This window comes from Macaca nemestrina, chromosome 5 (genome assembly GCF_043159975.1).
Source record: "Macaca nemestrina isolate mMacNem1 chromosome 5, mMacNem.hap1, whole genome shotgun sequence".
Classification (NCBI taxonomy): Eukaryota; Metazoa; Chordata; class Mammalia; order Primates; family Cercopithecidae; genus Macaca; species Macaca nemestrina.
In genome coordinates this window covers 27668289-27687655 of record NC_092129.1, presented here as the reverse complement: position 1 = coordinate 27687655, position 19367 = coordinate 27668289, and the positions used below count along the sequence as shown (strand labels likewise).

Here is a 19367-nt window from a genome sequence, read left to right as displayed (position 1 = left end):
TGATCTTGGCTCACTGCAACTTCAACCTTGTGGGTTCAAGCTATTCTCCTGCCTCAGTCTCCCAAGTAGCTGGAATTACAGGCATGTGCCACCACACCCAGCTAACCTTTTGTATTTTTAGTAGAGATGTAGTTTCATTATGTTGACCAGGCTGGTCTTGAACTCTTGACCTCAGGTGATTCACCCATCTCGGCTTCTCAAAGTGCAGAGATTACAGGCATGAGCCACCATGCCTGGCCTATTTTACTATTTTTGAGAAACTTGTTAAAACATATTTATAATATTCACTAAATGATAAAAGAGCAACTGTGGCTACACATGACCTAACGCCATCCTCAAAAGAGCATGGATAAGGGGAGATTATATTCGGGTTTTCCATGAAAAGGAAGAAGCCAAGTTTTCAAGAGGATACACAGGAAACTTAGCTCATATTGTTGGTACAATTATTTCCCTATTTTATTGATGAGAAAACAGTGTGCTGGCGGTCAATTAAACTAGTAGGTCTTCATTGCACTTGCAACTCTTACTGGCTTTTTATATGTTGTCTCCACTAGAGTGACTTTCAGAAGGGCAAAGACTTTGTTTTGTTCATTCCCATACCTCCAGTATACAGAACATAGGTTATGTTAGTGTAAAAAATGAAATAAACGGAAATCATTATTCAACCCAGTCCACTGCTTTAAAGGGAAGACTTTATATATAACTGACACTTTCTTGTATCTCCATTCTATCATTCTAGAAGTCAGGAAGTTCTTTCTAATGACTTGGAGATAATACCAATGTATCAAATATGTTTGACCAAATCAACAATAATTTCAAAATATTACAATATGGCCATATATGTTTTAAGTCAGTTTTTAAAGCATTTTATACGTCCAAATGCTAGCACCAAATTCATATGTGTCTATATGACAAATTTCTTCGTAGCTATTTGATACGATGTTTTCTAAATTTACAGAAATTTAGTTAATGAAGAAAAAGCTGAAAGGGCATATACACACACCTGCATTTCTGAATCTCAAATTTCATTTAGTGACATTTTATTTAACAGTACTTCATTCATCCTCAGAAATAAAAAAGACAATAGTTTCTCTTTAAAAAAGGAAATAAAATATTAATATCATGGTTTTCAGAATATAATAAACAATTATCTGTTTTGTAAAATTGTTGAATGCATTATAAAGTGGACATAATTAACATGATTTACCAAGGAACATACCCTCAGGATTCAATCATAAGAAATTATGAAAAGAAAATTCCACCTAAGAGAACATGAACTATAATATCTTTCATGTGTTGTGTATACTTGAGCTTGAACTCTATATCTGAAGTGATGCTAAACACATTCATAAAGGTTGGCAAAAAAGGATGTCACAGAGGGAAATGGTTTCCACTGTACAGACTATCAAGGAACAAATATTAAGAAACATAAGAAAATTCTGCCTTGTTTGTGAGCAAGAATCATTAGTCTCTTCTCTAGAGAATGTTTTCCAAACTGTTTAACCCTTATTACCGTATCCTTGTGTAACTGACAAGAAACATAATCTATATTGATTAACAATGTCCTACGTAGTGCACAAAGAAGAATAAAACTCCTACCCATCACAAAGCCACTAAAAGACTACTTCTGAAACATTTTCAAATATCTATCCTTATTCTTCAGGTTATACTTCTTCTTCAACATAACCTGCTGTTCCTTTAAATTCAATGTCTTCTTAATATAGGTTCTGATAGGAGATTATAAAACAGGAGGCTTAAATTTTTACAGTGTTGGGCAAGGCACAACAATGTAGCTGAGAAAAAGGAATAACAGGTAAAAGGAATAACAGGTTTGGTAAGGATTAAAAGTTAAATTGCAAAGGGTACAAATCATAAACCTATCACACCAAGAACCAATATCTAGGTCATTTAGTTACTAAAATTATGGAGAAGTCAGTTCAAGTAGGAAATAAAAATTTGGGATAGTTAAGAACAATTGTGACTGTAAGGCTCTAAAAACGATAGCTGAAATTAAAATAAAGAGAAGGGAACAAGTTGAAAAGCCAGTTCAAATGTATGTGAGCATGAGCAATTTCTATCATCTTGTGTCAGAGCTATACATTTTCAACATAAAACTTTAAAGATATGTAACATGAAACCCAACTGCTAAAATAGTTCACAGACTAAATGACTGTAATATATAGATTTCAAGATCATGGAAAGACCTTAGAAACACCAAAATACTTCCTCATTCATTTTATAATTGTTACAGAGAAGGTACGAACACAATGTCTTTCTTTTTTTTCTCTCTTCTTCTCCTTTCCATTAAAAGTATACCTAATATAAATGACGAGTTAATGGGTGCAGCACACCAACATGGCACACGTATACATATGTAAGAAACCTGCACATTGTGCACATGTACCCTAAAACTTAAAGTATAATAATAATTAAAAAAAAGTAACTACATAGTCATATTCTCTTAAACTGGCTTCCAATACTGGAATTATGGTCTTTTAACTCTCTGCAGATTTTTAAAAATTGAAATTAACTATGATAATCCATGAAGGACAATTCCGTATAGTTTTAATCTCAAAATGACTTTTCCCGTGCGCTATCTTGTCGTCTCTCCAAGAGTAAGCCATGTGGATAGATACAGGGTCCAGTGACCATGAAGTAACTTCTAAAGACAAAACTGAAACACTGACGTAAAACTTAGGCTCAGGGATAGAGACTACATTTGGGGAGAAGAGGATATCATTTTTGATTCATGATTCCATCATCATGAGACAATAAAATTTCCCCTTTGAAGATAAATAACAAAACTTTTAAATTAAGAGAACAAGAAACTGTCTTTCAATTCATACTATTGGCTGTTATATAACTTGCTGAAACAAATTAGGATCTTCATGAAATCCTTTTGTATTCGCTAAGTTCCGGGAACTGTTCAAGGCACCAGTAATGCAGTAATAAACAGACAGAAAAAAAAAAATTCCTGTCCTTATGGAGTTCACATTGCTGCTGGGGGAAAATGTAAAGTAAATAAATAATCTGAATGGGGTATCAAGTGATAAATGCTATGGAGAGGAAATACAGCAGGAAAGGAAAACAGGGCTGTTTCATCTAAAATTGGGAGAGTCCTCACAAAGAAGATGACATATAAGCAAAGACCTGAAGAAGATGAGGGAATAAACCATGTGGATATCTGAAATTAGAGGCAAAGGGAACAGAAATGCAAAAGTCCTGAGGTAGAGGCATGCTTAGCAAGTTCCCAGAACAGCAAAGATGACAGTTTGGCAGCAGTAGATAAAGGAGAGATTCTTAAGAGATGATCTAAGAAAAGACAAGAACGGGGTAGAGAACCTCAAAAGCAAGTAATTAAAGTATTTAACAACTATTTTTGCATATTACTGGCAAAAATGTCAGCCCAATCAGAAACCCTGGTATGTTGCTATACTGGTGCTTACTGCCTTCATATCAACACTTCTCATACACCGATATAAAGACATTAACTTTTATTCTTTCAGATGGTTTTGAGAACAAAATTATCTGAGTTACATTTTAAGAGACTCACTCTTGCTAATGTGTTGAAAATTGACTCTGGCAGCAAGGAGACTAGTTTTTAGATTATTAAAATATTCCAGATGAAAAATGTTGAAGACTTGGGCCAATGCAGTGATGATGAAGATTGGAGAAGTGGTTAGAGTGTGGATATATTTTGAAGACCCAACAGCATGAGCTAGCTGATTGGATGTAGTTTTGAGACAAAAAGAGGAAGAAAAGAGAGGATGACTCCAAAATTTTTATTCCTAGAAAATGGAAATTGGGGTCGACACATAGTGAGGTGAGAAGGCTAAAGGGGAAGCAGGGTCAGAGTGTAAGTAGTTTGGTTTTGTAAATGTTAAATTTCCCATGTCCATTAGCCATCCAATTAAAATTGTTAGCTATATGAATGAGGAGTAAGGGATATTACCAGTCTTCCCTATGAATACAAGACACAAAAAACACAACAATTTTCTAGCACTAAAACTTTATGATTATATTTCATAAAACTTTTAGGTAATATTTTATAAACCATCATGCAAATATTTCAATCATATGCAACTAAGTGAATTATGTTCATATATGTATAATATAGGATTTTTTTCTTAATGGCAACTAAGCATTTGTGGCTTCGGTCTTATACTTTTATGATACCAATTAGAAAAAAAGGGAGGAAAACAGCATATTTATTTTTATTTTTAGAGAAAGAAGTGATGCTCAGAGGTACGTGTTCTTGATGATGTTTCTATGTGGAAACTTGCTTCACACCAGAGATTTGATCATCACTTCCCCAAGGTCTCTTTTCACTTGTCAAGTATTTAACTGTTGATATTAGAAACCCTTGACTTTTTTGAAATAGCTTTCTGCTTATAATTAAAAATATTTTCTACTCGATCCTCCTGAAGAAGGTACACACTTTTTGGTAACGAGAGTTGAGACAATATCTCTGGCTTTCTCTGTGTTTTCTGGTTGCCCCGGTTCATTCCCACTGAGGGTATTACTGCTGGAAATGTGGCTTCTCCTGGCCTGCCTTTGGGAGGGAGCAGCAATAATGATTCTTGGTAATCTCAAGAATTCTGTGTAAAGGAAATCCTCTGAGTTTGAGCCAAAGAAATTCACGAAGTCTACTTGTAGATGGTTCTAGGTAAATGTAATTGAGTCTCTTATACTTTATTAGATGACATTTCATCCACAAATAGGGTAAATGAGGGAAACTCACAGAAGACACAAATGTATATTTATTGAGTAAGCATTATTTCTCAAATCAGGCTGATTTTTTTTTTTAAATTTCACGTCATATTTTGACCTGGGATTACTTTTTTGAGGATTTATTTAAACCAATGCTTTTCTGTAATTCAAATTTCTAAATTTAATATCTTGCCTAATCCAGCCATTTTCTGTGCAAATGTAAAAACCCTAGTAATTTTATTTACTGATCATTCCTTTGCTATATGTAATTAAAACATTAGTTTACTCCTTTCAAACTTTCATTTGAAAGTTTGACTAGAAGTTATAGCATATTGAATATGTCATTTTGATGAAACAAATTACTATATATTTTCCTTTTTGATCTCCACACATGCAAATATCACAAATTTGAGGAATCCTAACTTAAATAGCTAAGCACAATTTCTCTCAAAATAAAAATATTGTTAATTTTTAGATGATTTTTTAAAGAAATATTCACTTTATAGATGTAGCAGATCCAGAACTCACAAATTTAACATTAACCATGTGCAAAATAAATGTATACATGTAAAATATAAAATATACAAAATAAAAGTATACATTTCTTTCAAACAGAAATGTATACTTATCCAAAAATTATATTATACTGTACTGGAATTTATAACTCCTTCAAAAGTCCAAGTAGTAAATAGTGTGTAGTACTAAATAAATAGTATATAGTAGTAAAAATTAATAACATTGGAGTAAAATAGCAAATAATATACTCAGTATTCTTCAAGGACTTGTATGGTTTCCTGTTAGACATCTTTTATTTTTCCTGGATAGCTTTGAAAACAAAACTATTTGGTTTTCTGAGTTTTATTTATTGTTTAAGCAAATATAAAATCTTAAAAAATTGAAAAATTGGATTAGAAACAAGATAATGCTTTGTATCTCTGTTCAATGTAAATGAATTAAAATACACTGCAATTTTTTTAAGTAGTTGAGGATTGGTTGACTCTGAAAACTGCGGTTAAAATTTATTTTGATTTTTACCTAAGTCCCTCTCGTTCACGAGGTGAAATAAGTCTTACAGAATAAATGCACCGATATCAAGGACAGAAATATTTGCATTGAGACTTAAAATAAAGTCAAATACAGACAAAACATCTTCTAAATTTTAACAATTTCCACTATTTAACATGAGTGCCTTGATTATATTTAAGTCCTATAATTCAGTGATTTCTAATTTTTTTTATTTCAATAGCATCATTTGTACACCTCCTTCCTTGAAAAAGGCTAATATGAGTGTTTCAATCCACAACGTTGTTATTTTGTATTTTTTTTTCCTATAGTACCTGGGTATTCATTCCCATATTTAGTACATAATAGAATCCACAGCACTATTTTCATATCTGATGTTAACCTCCAAATATTTATAAAATAAAAACTTTAATTCTTAAAAAAGAATATATTCTCTAAGCCATTGAGATCATAATATAATAATGTTACAAAGCCAAGCTTCTTTTGTATTTTTACTTATTTGCCCCTTTTCATGTAGTAAATAATGTCAAATAGTTCCCGTAGCATATGGGAAGCTATTTTTTCAATTAAAACCAAAGACCAAAAGCAAGAAAACAAATCCTTTTCATTACTGAAGATAATTACACACCTTGTATATTCAACCAATCTTCTTTTGTTCTAATACATTGGTTTATAATCTGCCTCTTCTTGTATGATCAGTGACCTCACAAAGTTCAAAAGCATTACTATGTTTCAAGCTATGTATTTATATAGCAGATCTAAAATGGAATATATGCGTATGAGCTTATTGTTGGAAAAATGTACATATACCATATCTGAAAGTTCAAATATCATGCTAGAGCTCTGCTCATTTTATTTTGTGTGTTAAAAATTGTTTGAAGTGTCCTCATGGCTGATGGCAACTTTTCACGTAATCATTAATAAATATACACAAAAAAAGAAGCTGAGATATTATTCACCAACCACACCAGGCAGATCTTTAAATAAAACAACAGAAGAGTGTAAAGCCTCTTAGCGAACTTTCTTAATGTAACTTCTTTAAGGACCACAGACATGTCCATAAACCTTTACATTGTAGAAGTAAATGAACCCTGTCCCTAAAGACATACTCCATGGCTCTGAAGGTGTCTTTTTGTAAAGAGTCATAAACATCTTCCCCAATGTCTAAAACAACTCTCCAATTTCTTGATGCAATACAGGGACTTCTGTTCCCTCAGTAATATTACAGAAGCTTCACATGTTTAACAATATAGCCTGGTTGACAGTGTTAAAGGAAGCTAAGTATGAATGTATGAATTTTTGGCTTTCCTGCTTATGAATGTATGAATTTTTGGTACTATAAAGTAAGTAAGTATTCTGTATGAAAAAACTTAGGAAATATCCCTGTCTACACTTACGCAAACCATTACTGAAATAAAAGAATTCATGCATGCCCACTTCGAAAACTTCCTTGCAAAATTCTGTTTAATACTTGTATATCATTCCAGCATAGTGTCACGTTTATCATTAACATGTATTAAAGTTACTGTATTTAACTTACACAACAGAGACTTAATACTGTATGAGTATGCTCAAATAAAGGCGTTAAATGTCCTTCTTCAAATGATATCTATATTTCACCTATATAATATAGATTTATGTATTTACTTTTTGGAAGAGAGTACAAATAAAATCCATATGCCTGTATCACTGTTTTATTCCATTTTCAAAGAGGCACTTTTTCATATTTGTTAGAGTATATTTTCATGATAATCTCTTCCTCCTTAAATAGTAGTCAAAAATGCGGGCAAATATCACTGACAACATGATAAGAGAAGTTATTTTTAAATCAGTTTTGGAATCACCTGCCCCTGAAATAACTGGAAGAAAGAAAAGATAGCAAAAATAGAAGATGGAACAGGTAGGGTGAAAGAAGTAAATGGACTACTGCACCATTCCAAGTCAAATGTGGTAATTCTTTGAAGCCCACAAATTTCAAGTGACAAGACAACTAAAATAGCTCTCAAAGTACAGAGAAAAATTCATTAGGACAAACAGTCTAGTGTGTTAGTGTGTGTGTAAGAGTGTGTGTGTGTGTGTTTGTGAGAGAGAGAGAGAGGAGGTATGAGGAGGTATACTATTGCAATTAAAATACAAGAATATAGGAGTGCTTATAGGCATACAAGTATAGTGTATAGGTTATACATAGACATAGGTATGTGACACAGAATATCATGAAGGGAAAAATTCCTAAACAGTGCTAACTAGCTGGTGCTGAGGGGTAAATTTATAAAGCTGAATGAATATCCCTTGACTAAGGTTCACAAACATTACTAGAAAATTAGTTTATTCACAGAATGAACTAGATATGGTGATTTCAAAAGGCATCATCATTGTAATTTGTTCATTCGCTTTAAAATATTTTACACAATCTAGCCAACTCTCAATTGCTCATCTAAAGATGAGCAGTAATGCAATGCAAACTTTCCAAATGCGGGTCTGGGAGACAGTGTGAATGATACTTATAATTAGATAGGCATACACATAAAATACGCCTTTCTAGTTATTTTTATATATGACTCTAACTTTATGATAGGGGAAAGAAGCTGCCAATGCTGGCTGACATCTGAAACTGGGAGAATATTGAAAACTGGAAATAAATGGTACCCATCAAGAGAAACTCATGAGAATGAAAAGTTGACTGCCCTCTGCACTTACAATGTTTCTATTTTATTCCAATGGATTATCCTGCCTAAGGTTTATATAGTCTATAAAGCCCATGGCTACAAAATGTATGTCAGGTAGGCAAGAATGTAAGAATATCAATGCTTAGAATTCTTATAAAGGTAGAAACTGCTGAGACATGTTGTTCCCAGTGCATTCCAATCTCTGTAAAAGTCACAAGGAGGGCAGAGTGCCTGACAGTCATTATTCTTCTGCACTTGACTGGAGGTTGGCATTATTAAGGTATCTTTCATTTGTGTTACTTAATGTATTTTTACACACATGAGGCAGTCCATTGATGCACTGTACATTGGTGTACTCAGCTTGCTTTTATAATTTTTGGCTGCAGAATTGTAATAAATTTTTGAAGCTTTTGGCTAAAAAATATGAAGACTGCCACATGCCTTCATTTTTGATGATTTCCAAGAGTTTCTGAGATGTTTTTCTTCCAAAAGAATATTTTAATGGTAAACTCTAAATCTCAAAATTTATTACAGGTGATAAAAATCTTTTTTTCACATTGAAATTTAAAATAAAAAAATTTAAAATTTGCTGCAATTGTACACATTTTATGAAATAAAATGTTAAATATGCAAATTTCTAAATCAATGTATAAATGATTACATGCTGTCTTAGATGCCTTCCAATGATTTCATTATATCTCCTGAATATAATGTGTTTCTTCAGCCTTTTCTGAAAGAAATTGTGGATAAATAGGATCACGAAGATAATTAACTTAAATTTGAAAAATAAAAATTGGCTCTCTGTCACGTGATGCTACCTACACTAGGTTGAGACCTGTTGCTTCTTTGAAGGAAAAATATAGTTCAAATAAGATGGCACATATTTAAAATTGCATTATAAATTAAATTGGAACTCCCTTAAATAGGTACACTGAAAGTCAGTTTCACTATTTCTCATATTCATTAACTTCAGTGGAAGTAGTTTTCCAGAGTTATCTCATGTAATTATCTATAAGATCATTGAATATCTATGATTTATTTTATAAGCCTGTCACATCAAGTATTTGTTAGATCTCAGTAAAAATATATATGTGTGAATATATATATATATATATATATATATATACTTTTTAACCAGTGCACAACAATTAGAAATTAGCCCCTCATCTGTAAGTGGAAAATTTTATGTTCAAAATTAGCTGTCAAAACACTATTCACATATGAATTCTCATTCTCTTGGTCAAACAGTTTTGGGGAGGAAATGTACTTTGAGTACATTAGAGAGAAATATAATGGGGTCTTGAATAAAGGACACATTGTGAAGACAGTAATTTAAAAAGAAGCCACTCTCTTTTACACTTCGACATCTTAATTGAGGAAACACATCTTTTCATGAGATTTCAAGAATTAAACAACATAGAAGAGTTCAAGTGTTTAGTTTACCATCTCATCTGCCATTCCTTGTCTCCAAAATGCAAGGCCAATGATAGTTACTAAGACACATTTCTCTGAAATGAAAATCACTAGACAGGAAATACATTAATCATAAAATTTCCTGGAATCATTTAGTTGTGTGTGCCCTTTAAGAGTATGTTTGAATACTGACAGAGTTTCAGAGAAAAACAATGAAAGAACCACTATGACAGCTGAAATATGGCTTCATAGGAAAGAGGGCTACATTTAACTAGCTTTGATTGTGTCTTTTCTACTTTTTGTTATAGTTCATATCACTGGCATGGACTTTTGAGCCAACATTTTTCCAAACTGAGTTACTACTGAAATTTACAAACTTGACATGAAGATTACATTATATTTACAAATAACTTGGCACTTACAGAATAAATTATTGACATTTAAAAAATCCAGCCTAGGGCCCCCATGGTTCAGGCCAAGGAAAGCCTGATGCCTTATTATATATTATGCTACATTAACATGAATAAGTCGGTTTCCAGCTGGTAATTCCTCCACAGTGCTGTCCCTGTTGCTGAAAACCAATACTTCCCATTTCTAATCCATGAAGGGGATGTAGAGAAGTTATTAGTCCAGAGAAAGCAATGGTTGCATGTTTTCTTCCTCATTTTTATCCATGCGTTTTAGTACTGTAGGATCCACTACTGATTGAGATCTGGAAAGGATAAAGCCAGCGTCAGTGAGTTATTATCAGCTAATTGCACAGATGACATTCTCTCCTCTGTCTTTTCGTCATTACTTCTCCCAAGAATGTGAATTCCCTTCCTCTATATCAAGAAATTTACGAACTGTGGATGTTGCACATTTAGAGAAAAACTACTGCTGGTGATGTTTTTCACTAGAGTGAGGAAACAATCCCTTCTGGCCTCTAAATAGAATAGTGAGCCGCCAATGATTCTAAATAGACTATACGTGACTTAAGAGCTCTTCACAGTTGAGCAAGATTCTTTTCTTTGAGATACCAAAAATTTCTAGTGTAGGATAGATGTTTTCCAATAAAACATCTCCAAATGGAAAAAAAAATACAGTGAAATGATTATTATGATAAACTAAATAGAAATAACAGGAGGCTTAATTCCAGTCTTTAAAAAAAATTATGAAAATAATGCAACAAGAACGCACCTTTTTTTGGCTGTCATTTTTCAACTAATGATTGTATCAAGAAAAAGATCAAAATTTTTACGTTTTTTGTAAATTTCCTAGTAGAATATCCAAATAAAATCAACCTTATCTTGAAAATGTCATGGAATTTTTAAATTTCATGGATTTTTAAAAAGTAAAACCCCCTCTTGTTTAGGCAGCAACACTTTATGATTAGTAAAGCACATAATTTGAAAACTCACTTATACATGCCTTCGATAGCAGTTGGGGCTTATATCTCAATTTATCATTAGGAAACAACATGAGAGTGGGAAAGAGGAAAATCAATGAAACCTGCTCCTGTCGTGGCAGGAAGCTGCCATCTTAATAGCTATAGCATTTAGTAAGCAGCTGCCCTTTTAGAATTCTCCTTGGTAATGAATTCTTCCCCTGCTGCTGCATTCCAGCCAATTGGCTTTTGCTATGGCAATATGCCTCTTAGCAGACCTCATTAACTTCTGAAAAGACTATAACCTAAAACACAACTGCACATGCAAATGAAAAAGAACAGCAACGGAACTAATTATCACAGAAAAAATAATTACAGGATTAACTGATAAACTGATTAAATTTAAATAAACTTAAATTATTTCCTAAAGAGGGAATGAAAATGAAGGTGAAAGCATTAAAAAATTGAGAGATTTTGTTTCCTAAGTGTCATTTACACTATTTTATCTCAATATTAAATAGGCATTAGATGCCTATCACGGAAAAAAAGACTAAAGTTGTGTGTGTATGAGTATAAGAGAGAATAGATGAGGATATAAGAATAGGATAAGATACGAATGTAAGAATAGGATGAGGAAAAGGACAATAGGGAGAAAGAATAGAGAAAATAGAGAGTTTGCGTCACTTTTAAATGCAATAATACATAATCATCTTTATTTCAGCTGCATGAATAAAACACTTTTTAACAAAGGAGACAATTCCATAAAAGACAAAGTACTTAGACTTTTAACTTTGTTTTTAGGTGAGACCCAACCAAGCAAATTGGATTTCAGAAGAATTCATGTCAAAAGGGAAAGAGACTCATTTAATGTCCTGTGCTAAAGTATTAACTTGACAACTGATATGCACTAAACTGCAAGTTCCACAAGCAGGGACTTTATCAGTTTCTTTCCTTATTGTGAACACAACATCCATCATAGGGCTTGGAAAAGAGTAAGGTCTTCATATCTTGACTTCCAGCCAGTAAATAATTTCCATATTAAAAGAACTTCAGTATTAAGCACTCAAAATGAAGAGTAATGAGGATAATAGAGAAAGCAATTCTATTTTCTTTACAGAACATAAATTTTAAAATTTTCATAAAATTAAGTCTATTATATAAATATTGAGGTATATCCTAATAATATTCCATAAGTACATACCAAAGCTCTTCAGACAGCACAAGACACAATAGTTAATTTGCCATAATATTCTATTGTATATTATACAGATATGCACACATATACGCATTCTAAGTATGTGTGTTTCATGACTGTTTTTGAAAAAATATGAGAGAATGTGACATTTTTAACAAAATATTTTAAATTACAGTGTATTATTCAACCTGGGATTAAGTTTCTAGTTTGCTTTTATCATGCACTACAGATATGAGGATTGTTGGACGATGAATTCTGGTTCTATATGTGAAACAATGCCTCAATCACAGAACAAAAGTGAGTCAGAAACAATTTGAGATTAATTGTTTTTTCTTTTTGGTATTTAGTTGTCCCAAGTGTATGGCTATTTTAGTCCAAATTTTTTTACTCTCTCTTATGACAGAATAGGATTATTTGTGCAGGATCAAAAGTGTTAACGAATTGATTTATTCCAGCCACAGTAGAGGGAGCTGTCTCTCATTAACTCATACATCTCAGAGGTTTCTGTTTTTTTTTTTTTTTTTTTTCTTTGTTTGTTTTGGTTTTGTTTGAGGCAAAGTCTCACTGTGTCACCCAGGCTGGAGAACAGTGGCGCCATCTCAGGTCACTGCAACCTCTGCCTCCCGGGTTCAACTGATCCTCTCACTTCCCCCACGTAGCCGGGATTACAAGCGTGCATCACCATGCCTGGCTAATTTTTGTATTTTTAGTAGAGATGAGGTTTCACTATGTTGACCAGGCTGGTCTCATGTCTCCTGACCTCAAGTGATCCACCCACCTTGGCCTCCCAAAGTGCTGGGATTACAGGCATCGGCCACTGTACCCAGCCTATCTCAGGGGTTTCTATGCAGCTTCTATTGTTTTCACAATGAATATATTTTCTTTCTTTCTTGAAAACCAGTAATTTAGATTTAGGTATCCAATACTCATTTCTCATGCATCTACAATACATAGTGTTTAAGAAACTAGATTTTGAACAGAAGCGGATCATAACTCCAGTTGCTAATAACAGCAGTTTACTAGCTGTGTGATCATGGGAAGACTAAGCTTCCTAAGATTTTGTTCTCTATTTTTGTAAAATGGAGAAAATAATACCCACATCATACAGTTATGATGAGGATCAGATGCAACAATGCATCCATAAACCCCGCACAAATTCTGGCATATGGTTAAGGAAATGGCTCATGGAATACTATTGCCTATGTACAGATATTAGCATTGCTACTTTGTAGTTATGCAACATGTGGAAGTCACTTACCTTTCCTGTTTCTCAGTCTCTCTATCAATAAAATGGGGATACTACTACTTGATTAGTTGCTTCAAGAAGCAAATGAGTCAACATACACAGAGCATTGGAACGGGGTTTTGCATAGAGCAACAATAAATGTTTAACCTTATTCAATAACAGTATATTCAATATTCAATAATCAGAAGTGCGTATCATGAAAATAAGTACTGTTGCTCACTACTGTTATGTGCCAGGCACTATCATAGGCATTGGCAACATAAGGTAAAAGGCACTCTCCAGTTCTAAAATACTTACTCTAGTGAACATTGTATCTTTACACATGATGACTATGCTGTTCCTCCATAAATTTATACCAAAAGACAAAGTAATCTTTTTACATGTCTAGCTACATTTACCCAAAAGAAGAATTATCCACAACTCTTTAGTGATGGAATTATTTTCTCTCTCTTAATGTAAAGATATCATAAAACTACCAAAAGAAAAGGGACAAGGGGAATCAATGTGGAACATGGGAGCAATCTTCTCTTATCCTTGATGGTGAACTGCCATTTCCTGACAGAGAACATGAGAATCAAGTGCAAAACCTTTCTTAATTTCATTCTTCAGGAATTGTCCAATAGAATCATAAATGTTTCATATGATACCAAACATATGCCAAACAATGCCTAAAACTCTAGTCAGCCCATGACACCAGCAAGAAACTCAAGATTGGGGCCATTAATGGGCTATAAGCAAAGTGTGCAGAGGAGAAAATAGCCTAATTAGAGAAAGGAATCATGATACAAAAGGTGGATAGACTGGGCTAAATCTAACAAGATGGGCCTTAATCAATTAAAATCATGTGATTGGAGGGCAAAGCTAAACAATAGGAGGATATGGATTGGTAAGTAAAGAGACTTTCCAGTTTTCGGAACTCCCATATGAGTCAGCTCTGGCTGCTTGAACAATAGCAACAGTGACAACAACAGCAACTCAAAGAAGCCACTGAAGTCTATCCTGCAAAGTCAGAACTCTGCAACTTAAATGCAAGTACCAATACCAGGTCAGATGTTCCCTATTCAGTTATGAATACTGCACTTAAAGGGGGCCACTGATGGGCAGCAGAGCACTCCTCCATGCATTCAACTTGTATTTCCTGAGCACCCTATGTTGCTCCAGGACCTTCTCCAGGCACTGGGGATTCAGAGAATAGGGTAAACACAGGCAATATCATCTCCTTGAAGCTTACTTTGGGGTGTGGAATGGATATAAAATTGAACAAAATCAGCAATTTCACAGGCTAAAAGTGTTATGAAGAGAATAAAATAAAGAAGGGTGATGGACACGGAGTGACCGGAATGAGGAGGAAGCAGAACTGACTAAGACCAGGTAGGTGATGAAGATCAAAAGACTCTTTTGAGGAGCTGACCTTTGATTGGGACCAGCCATTTGAAGATGAAGGAAAAGAGCATTCCAGGTGGTGGTGACAGGGTTAAAAAGAGAAGACTATTGTGTCTGAAAAGCAGGGGGAGAGGAAGAATATGGGATACACCTGGAGCAGAGAGGAAGGCAGTGTTAGATCAGGTAGCATCTTGTAAGCCATGATAAGGAGGTGATTCTATTCATTGTATAAATAACAGTCATTAAAATCATAAAGCCAAGGCCTGCACGGTGGCTCACACCTGTAATCCCAGCACTTTGAGAGGCCGAGGCAGGTGGATCATTTGAGGCCAGGAGTTTAAGACCAGTCTGGGCAACATAGTGAGACCCGGTCTCTACAAAAAAAAAAAAAAAAAAAAAAAAAAATTAAAAATTAACTGGGCATGTTGACAGGCACTTGTAGTCCCAGCTATTTGGGGAGTTGAGGTGGTAGCATTGCTTGAGCCCAGGGAGGTCGAGGCTGCAGTGAGTCATGATCACGCCACTGCACTCCAGCCTGGGCAACACAAAGAGAACCTGCCTCAAAAAAATAAAAATAAAAATAAAGCCAAGATGTGATATGGTCTGATTTATATTTTAAAAAGATTTTTGGATTGCCATGTGAATAATAAATTGGGAGTAGGGGAGCAGGTAAGGCTGGAATCACCAAGAACAGTTAAAATATTTTTAGGGGAAGGGTGCAGCTGAGCAGAGTGCAGGTGATGTGTAGAAGATAGAGAGAAAAATGTGCTCACGTGATGGGCCACACGAGGAATCATGCCTCAGGCAGAATGACTGAAGAAAAAGGGCCTCATTAGCTGACAAAGAAGAACACTAGTGGACACCAATGACAGCTGCCTCCAAATCCTTATGTAGTTCAGTTCCTGAGAAAGGGCCTCTGTGCCACGAAAGGTAGGCAGGCTTTATGTCAGTGATGCGAAGGACGCCACATCTCATGCAATGGAGCCCTGCTCCACTACATATAGACTACCTAACGTTGAGGAGGCAGTATCTGTTTAACAATGCTGTGAGGATTTAATAAATTAATGTAAAAAAAAAAGACACCTAATTCATGATAAGTACCTAGTAAATGATAGATTATAACAACTGTTATCATTAGGATTATTTTATTAGAAGAGCACTATTTTAGGGGAAGTTTCTTTTAACCACTTTTGTTTTAGAAAACTTTTAAATAATTTGATGAAATATATGACTTTTCCACAGAAAATAAATGCATGACATATACATAGAGTACATTCATACTTATGCACACAAAATTTTGCATACAACTTTTAGCACTTAACAGAATCCTTCGAGAGCCCATCCATGAACCCCTTAGGAAAGCATAGATCTCAAGAAGTTCTGTTCTAAAAGAAGGGAGTTAAGAAGCCTAAAGTTGGTTTAAATATAAGCTTGCTAGCTAGTGGAAAATTAGAGCAGGGAAAGTTTCTGGCCTTTCCATTCTCCAAGGAGTTGTACAGCAGCCTGGAGAGAGGAAATCAATGCACACATATACTAAGAACAACCACAACAGAGGCAGCAGCATAAAAAAGACCATCCTGGCTGGGCGCAGTGGCTCATGCCTGTAATCCCAGCATTTTGGGAGGCCGAGGCAGGTGGATCACAAGGTCAGGAGTTTGAGACCAGCCTGGACAAGATGGTGAAACCCCATCTCTACTAAAAGTACAAAAATTAGCCGGGTGCAGTGGTGGGAGCCTGTAATCCCAGCTACTCGGGAGGCTGAGGCAGGAGAATCCCTTGAACCAGGGAGGTGGAGGTTGCAGTGAGTCATGATTGTGCCATTGCACTCTAGCCTGGGCGACAGAGCTAGACTCATCTCAAAAAAAAAAAAAGACCATCCTTAAAGAACAGGCACATTACTCCATGAGTCAGAGCTATGGGCAAAGGGCCTTAATGCTTTCATCAGAGAAGGATGCCAGACATTGGCATGACCCATTCAATGTCCTTGTATCCTCCCTGAGCTAGGTGAGGGGACACTTGCAGGGGTTATGGTGTCCATATTTCTGTGAATGTGAAATGAACCGGAGAAGTCATATTTGTTACTGTTATCCAAATGGACCCAGAGCTGTTGTTTCCTGGGAAGTCTGAGAATTACACATCTACTTGTTTGTGACAGAATGCAAACTCAGAGCCAGGTATGCATTTGTGCATGTCTGACAACTCCCCAGACTACTGACTGAAAGAAGAAAGGCATAAAAGTGCTGTGAGAGTCAAAGCAGGTATTTGGACTCTGACTCAACAATGAACTCTATAGAGATTAAAACTGAAGTGAAATACAATGTTTTGTATTAGTAATGTTTAGACCTTTAGACAAAGACTTGGCAGAGATATTGAAAAAGGACCACAAACTTTGAACACAGTGTTTGAACTGATGTGTGTAGTTGCTTTCTTCAAAAGAAATCTTACACAGAAATCAAATAAATTGCTTATAGGCGAGTTGCTCCCACTGCAGTGGAAATGGGCACTCTCTCTACTCCACCTACTTGGCCTGAGGCACCCCATCAAAACTCTTGGTTTCTCAGGATACAATTTGAAAACCACCAGATTTGGTGACTTCTAAAGGCCCTGCTAGACTGTTTATGAATTTAGAACAACACTAAGTTGAGGTTACCTCAAATTACTTTATCTTTTTCTTAATTGACAAATAATTGCATATATTTATGGAATACAATATAATGAAAAAATACTGCATGATTTCATTTTTATGTGGAACCTGAAAAAGTCGAACTCATAAAAATGCAGAGTAGAATGGTGGTTACCAAGCACTGGGATGATGCAGGGCGGTTTGAGGGGTGGATGGGGACATATTCGTCAAAAAGTACAAAGTTTCAATTAGGAAGAATAAGTTTGGGAGATCTACCTTACAGAAGGGTTACGATAGTTTTCAAATATATGATAATAACGTATTGTATATTTGAAAAATGCTAAGAGAATCAATTTTAAATGTTCTCACTATAAGAAAATGACTTTATCTTTGACTCAAAACTCTTAGATATCCAATCATAGGGCATAAAGAGTTTTAAAATCCCACCAGAAAAATATATACAGAAAAATAGAAAGCTTTGGGTTTGACTCAGGATGCCTCTCGCTGCCCTGGCCCAGCCCACTCCCCAGTCTACCTCCAGCATACCTCTTCATGGACTTGGGGGAGAGTTCCTTCTCTACTTCCTTCACAGGCATGCTGTAGGAGTCTACATTGTACTCGCTGTCATCGTCATATTCATGGTCTAGCAGTGTTCTTGCCCATGTCCCCATGTCATAAGGAGGCAGCATTCCTCCAAACTCGGAGGGCAGGATCTCGGGATGAATTAGTTGGTGTAGACTGTTCAGGTTGTTACCATGCAAAAATATCTATAAATGCAAGAAGACGGGAGGAAGGGAAAGACACAGAGGAAACTAAATACACCATCTAAATTCTACAGGGAGGAAGTGAGGATAGCAATAGCAAATATGAGTTTTCCATGTCTGTTAAAATACGTTAGCCAGTCATCTACTCTGTAAAACAGGTAGAACTGGTACTGTTATCCTAATATTTTATACCAAAATCCTGAGGCTCAGACACTTCGAGTAATTTCTGGAAGGTCAGAGAGTTATTGGGTAAAAGAGCTGCAACCACAAATTTGGTTTCCTGCTTCATAGGCAGGGACATGAGCAGAATGATATGTACATGCTGATCTGTACATCATCCTGGTGTTAGTTGTGCAAACTTGATGATGTGTATAATGAATGCAGTGAAAACAGATCCTTCTCATAAGGGGCTCATCAATTACAGAGCCTATGCGAGTTATTACACCCAAAAGCTGTCACTTGCATGGCTTTCTCTTTATCATCAATAAAAATAAGAATATTGTAACCACTAAATTACTGTTTTATAATGCAAAGTGGATGATGTAAATAACCAAAATAGATGAGTATCATCATAATGAAAGGCTGAGTGAAGTTCATGTCCCAAAGGACATTATGTTCTGTAATGTTGCCAGTATCTTCTCTACTAAAGATTTTCATACTGACTTTACAAATAGAAAAAGAAACAATGAATTAAAAATGTAAAGCTGTATGCATACCTTAATTATTTTGTCTAGATAATGCTTTTAAAAAAACTGGAGCAATATTCAAGCCACATACTCAAGATTTGTTTTTCCATAAACTGCTACCTTTCCTCTTCTTTCATTTCAGTTTCAAAACTGCAGATTGGCCTTCTCTGCTACAACACTGCTGTCTCATCTAAATTTATATAATATTTATTTTAAAAATATACTTTATAAGTAACAAAAATAATTTCATTCTTCAGTTCAAGAAGAATAAGCTAATACATTCATATTTGCT

The 19367-nt window shown here is 34.9% G+C and overlaps 1 protein-coding gene across 1 annotated transcript in view; it reads right to left on the bottom strand.

The window, feature by feature from the left end:
• Window positions 1-4742: 4742 nt before the first annotated feature.
• The window catches only part of LOC105465536 (clavesin 2), a 71706-nt gene continuing 57081 nt past the window's right edge, over window positions 4743-19367 (bottom strand). Inside the window, exons 5-6 of the mRNA XM_011713988.2 lie at window positions 18172-18392; window positions 4743-10524 (exon numbers count right to left, since the gene is read on the bottom strand). Of these exons, the coding sequence (XP_011712290.1) occupies window positions 10437-10524; window positions 18172-18392 (309 nt within the window). The 3' untranslated portion in view covers window positions 4743-10436. The remainder of the gene's footprint in view (window positions 10525-18171; window positions 18393-19367) is intronic.